General features: G+C 41.7%; 1 protein-coding gene across 2 annotated transcripts; it reads left to right on the top strand.

Moving 5' to 3' along the window:
• Positions 1-207: 207 nt before the first annotated feature.
• On the top strand, positions 208-3260 carry LOC120066396. 2 transcript variants are annotated; one of them, XM_039017739.1, is made up of 4 exons: positions 208-315; positions 824-917; positions 1232-1319; positions 1574-3260. In XM_039017739.1, exons 2-4 carry the CDS (start codon positions 904-906, stop codon positions 2504-2506), a joined length of 1035 nt encoding a protein of 344 aa, XP_038873667.1. In that variant the 5' UTR covers positions 208-315; positions 824-903; the 3' UTR covers positions 2507-3260. The 2 variants fall into 2 exon arrangements, with proteins under 2 accessions (XP_038873667.1, XP_038873665.1); XM_039017737.1 differs by lacking the exon at positions 208-315 and adding an exon at positions 322-638.
• The last annotated feature ends 470 nt before the right edge of the window (positions 3261-3730 follow it).

The raw sequence follows: 3730 nt of genomic DNA, 5'->3' as shown, positions 1-3730 counted from the left end.
TATATAACGTTGGCACAGACATGTGATTAGGGGTAGTTCATAGGCCAAAATTGTGGGGTTGCTGTGTTCTGTGTGGTTTCACACTTTAATTGCAAAATGACGCAGTTCGGGCTAGTTTGAAATAGAATATGTTTACCAAAGATGGTAGGCCTAGCAGTATTTTGTGGCCTAGATGCTTTAAGTAGCCTACCCTTTGGGACCTCCCTTACTGAGCATACTAAAAGAAAGCATCGCGCACAACCTAACCAATCGAATTCGTCTATTTCTCGACGGAGCCTTCTTCCCTACTGCCCTTGTGAAAAACCCTCCTCCAGGGTGAGTGGAATGAATATATCCTTCCTTTTTATTTGATCAGTCCTAAACATCGGACTGTAATCAGATATATGTAAATCATTAATAGTAAGAAAACCCGTATATTGTTGGACTTTATTGTGGATTATATAAATAGGGCACTTCACGAAGGAGGACTAGGCGGGTGCGACGAGGGATCGAGGGACGCCGCCATATTTTCTCTTGCTAGCTAGTGCACTACGAGATACGTGCTTTGTTTCGTGTACCCTTCATTTTAGTACCCTTGTATTTGTTCATGATGGAAGCGATGGATAAAAGGCCTTTTGGTTCAGAATATAACTATAAAAGTAAGTTTTATGCCAACCACGAATGTCGTTTTCTAACATGTGTGTTAACCTAACGTTAATTGTTTATGTTAAGTATGGTATTATTTTGCGACGTCGCCGACTTGGAGTCTGTTAAAGTTATCAAAGTTATTTGTTTACTGCTGATGATGGATATGCTAACATTGTTGTATTTTTCACCCAATAAGTGTCGGAAAATGACATATCCAGATTGATAAAATTGCGTGCAACGAATGACGCCATCTTCACTGGGAAGAGAAACTCTGCCATGCCTGCCTGGAGGTGAGTGAGTGATACAATGTCTGATACTCAAAACAAAAGTGGATGTTTGATGGCTTTGATAATGACAATTAGTTTTGGCTTTCATCTATATGCTTGCCTCAAAATAAACTGTATCGTATGCCACTTTATTTGATATGAGAATGTTATATTTTATCAATTTTGTTGATAAATCAATGTTGAATCACTGATGTGCATTTCCTAACAAAAATAGAATTTGAAAAACATGAAGGCCTATAGGAAAGTCAGTGTTTTAAGAGCTAGTTATGAAGATGAAACCCTATCAATATCTGACTTAACTCACTTTGATTCTGCAGAGCAATGTTAGTGGAGTTGGGTCTCGAAGGAAAGCTTACAACTGGGCAATTGAAAAAGAAGTGGGAAAACCTTAAAAAGAAATATAAGGTAATGATTATGAATGCAATTGAGAACAGGAAACAAACACCCTTGGCCTTAACTCAAGATGTGTTATCTCCTATTTGAATCACTCTTGAACACAGATTCTAGGCTTTGGTTCCAGCCCAGTACTAACCCCATGTAACTAATCAAGGACTCAATGATGCATTTAATCAAGTGTGTGTCATAACCATAAATCATGCAACCCAAGACAAATAATAGAACATTAACCTGATTGTACCCTTTGTCATCTTTCTTTGTAGGATTTTAAGTACCCTCCTCTTGGCATGGAGAAAGTCAATCCAATGTCCTGGCGTTGGTTCCACCTCATGGACGATGCCATCGAGGGTCGCCTATCTGGGTCTGCCCGTATCCTAAACCCTTCACTGTTTGATTTTGGGGAAGTTGGGGACGTTTCATTCGCGTCCTCTCCCACTACCTCTCCCATAGCAAACAAGAGACTTTGTATGAGGCCGGAGGGGGGTGAGGGGACAAACATTTTTGAGTTCTGGGCCAAAGCACAGTTGGGGGAGAGTGTTGGGGCTGCGAGCACGGTAGCAGATGGACAAGTGGCGTACACAGACGCAGCTACAGAGGAGATCCGTAGGGCTGCGGTGGAGTGTGAGAGGGCCCTGCGAGAGGAGGGCAGGGGTGGGGGTCAGAACGAGAGGGCCGCGCCTGACAAGATGCCAGTGGGTGGATACGGGAGGACCATGGCTGAGGATGTAGAGACCATAGCTGAAGACGGAAGAGCCATGTTGGTGAGAAATCCTGGCAGGAACATTGAGAGGGAGACTGCTGAACTAGAGAGACAGATAGCAGATTTGGAGAAGGAGAGAGAAGTGTTAGAGAGGGAGCAGGCTGATTTTGACAGGGAGAGGTTGATACTGGACAGAGAGAGGGATGTGGTGAACAGAGAGAGGGTGGCTGTTGAGCGAGGCAGAGCATCACTGGACAAGGACAGAGCGGCGATGGATAGGGAGCGAGCGGCGATGGAACGGGAGCGAGCCATACTGGACAGGGATAGGGCGTCAATCGAGAGAGAGAGGATAGAGCTGCAGAAAGAAAAGGAAACCCTAATGAAAAGCAAGATTTCCAGGAACAACGGCTCTGCTGATGTAGAACTGGACTCATCTACTATAGAGAAGAGAGAAAGACTGCTTTCCATATTTGAAAGACTTGTTGATAAGCTGTGAAAATGAAACATCATTCAAAAAAAGTGTCTAGGTGAAGGATACTATAGGTGACACAGTGCGTACAAGACATAAATAGGTTTCTATGTCACCAGGCCCCTTATCATTGTGATCATTTTCATAAAGTTAACTAGTGGTGGCTCTCAGATCCTCCCTGCAGACACTGGGAGTGCAGTCATTTAATTAGTGCTGGGTGAAATGAGCATTGAGTGTGAGGTTTCACCTGGAAAAAGAACCCTTACGATGTTTGTTGCGCTTGTTCTGTTTTTTTTTCTTTGTAGATTGTTTACCATTAAATGTCATCCACTATTTAAGTATAGGTTTACACTATGAGAAATGACAAGAATTTCTGTTCCCTAAATGCATTTGTTAAACTGCATTTGACCATTATTTATGTTCTGTTCGATCTGCCAGAGTACCAGTGTAATGCTATACTGTTAATAAAGCCCACTTTTTTTTTTTTCGTTCCTGTAGTTGTCATATACTGCCATTACTATGTAATTACCCTCTACCAAGCTAGTAAATATGCATGAATGCATTCAGTTGTACAACTGACTAGGTATCCCCCCTTTCCCCCTATAGTCTTTTACAATAAGCACTATGCAACTGCCTATATTTACATACCTGGTACAATGTAATGCTCCTCTATGACCCTGGAATAATACCTATAACATAATGACATAGCCTTCCTCACTCCCACCATGTCAATGTTATGATCATTTCATTATATTTACTTTAAAAAGGTGTGCTTGAATCTTGCAAAAACAGTCAGATTAATGTTATCAGGTTTCCAGATATGTATTTATCCAGTCAAAATTTGCAGAAAGAAATAATCTCAAACATCTGTTAGACAACAGTCATTCCATAATTATTATTTCGGTGACCGAATTCCATCTGTGCCTAATGGACAGCTCCTGAGACACTATTGTACAGCATTACAAGTTTAATAAAGTCAAAAAGGTAATGATGTTTTCTGAACACCAAACGCATTAGATCTTGTCACACCTTATTGGCTTTGTGCAAAATAAGTAAGATTCCATTGGCTGGAGACTTCCAAAGGTGTCACGGGCCCTGCAAAATGTTTGTACGTGTTAGCATTTTAAAATGCTCACATACAAAAAAACTAGAGAAAGTTGCCAGTCAACTCAACACTCATGACCTTTTATTGACAGATAGCTGGTTGCCAGGCCAGGGAGTGTCCATTGGTTGGCTGTGGTCACCAGGGCC

This window comes from Salvelinus namaycush, chromosome 21 (genome assembly GCF_016432855.1).
Source record: "Salvelinus namaycush isolate Seneca chromosome 21, SaNama_1.0, whole genome shotgun sequence".
Taxonomy (NCBI): domain Eukaryota; kingdom Metazoa; phylum Chordata; class Actinopteri; order Salmoniformes; family Salmonidae; genus Salvelinus; species Salvelinus namaycush.
This window is presented reverse-complemented; position numbering and strand designations above follow the sequence as displayed.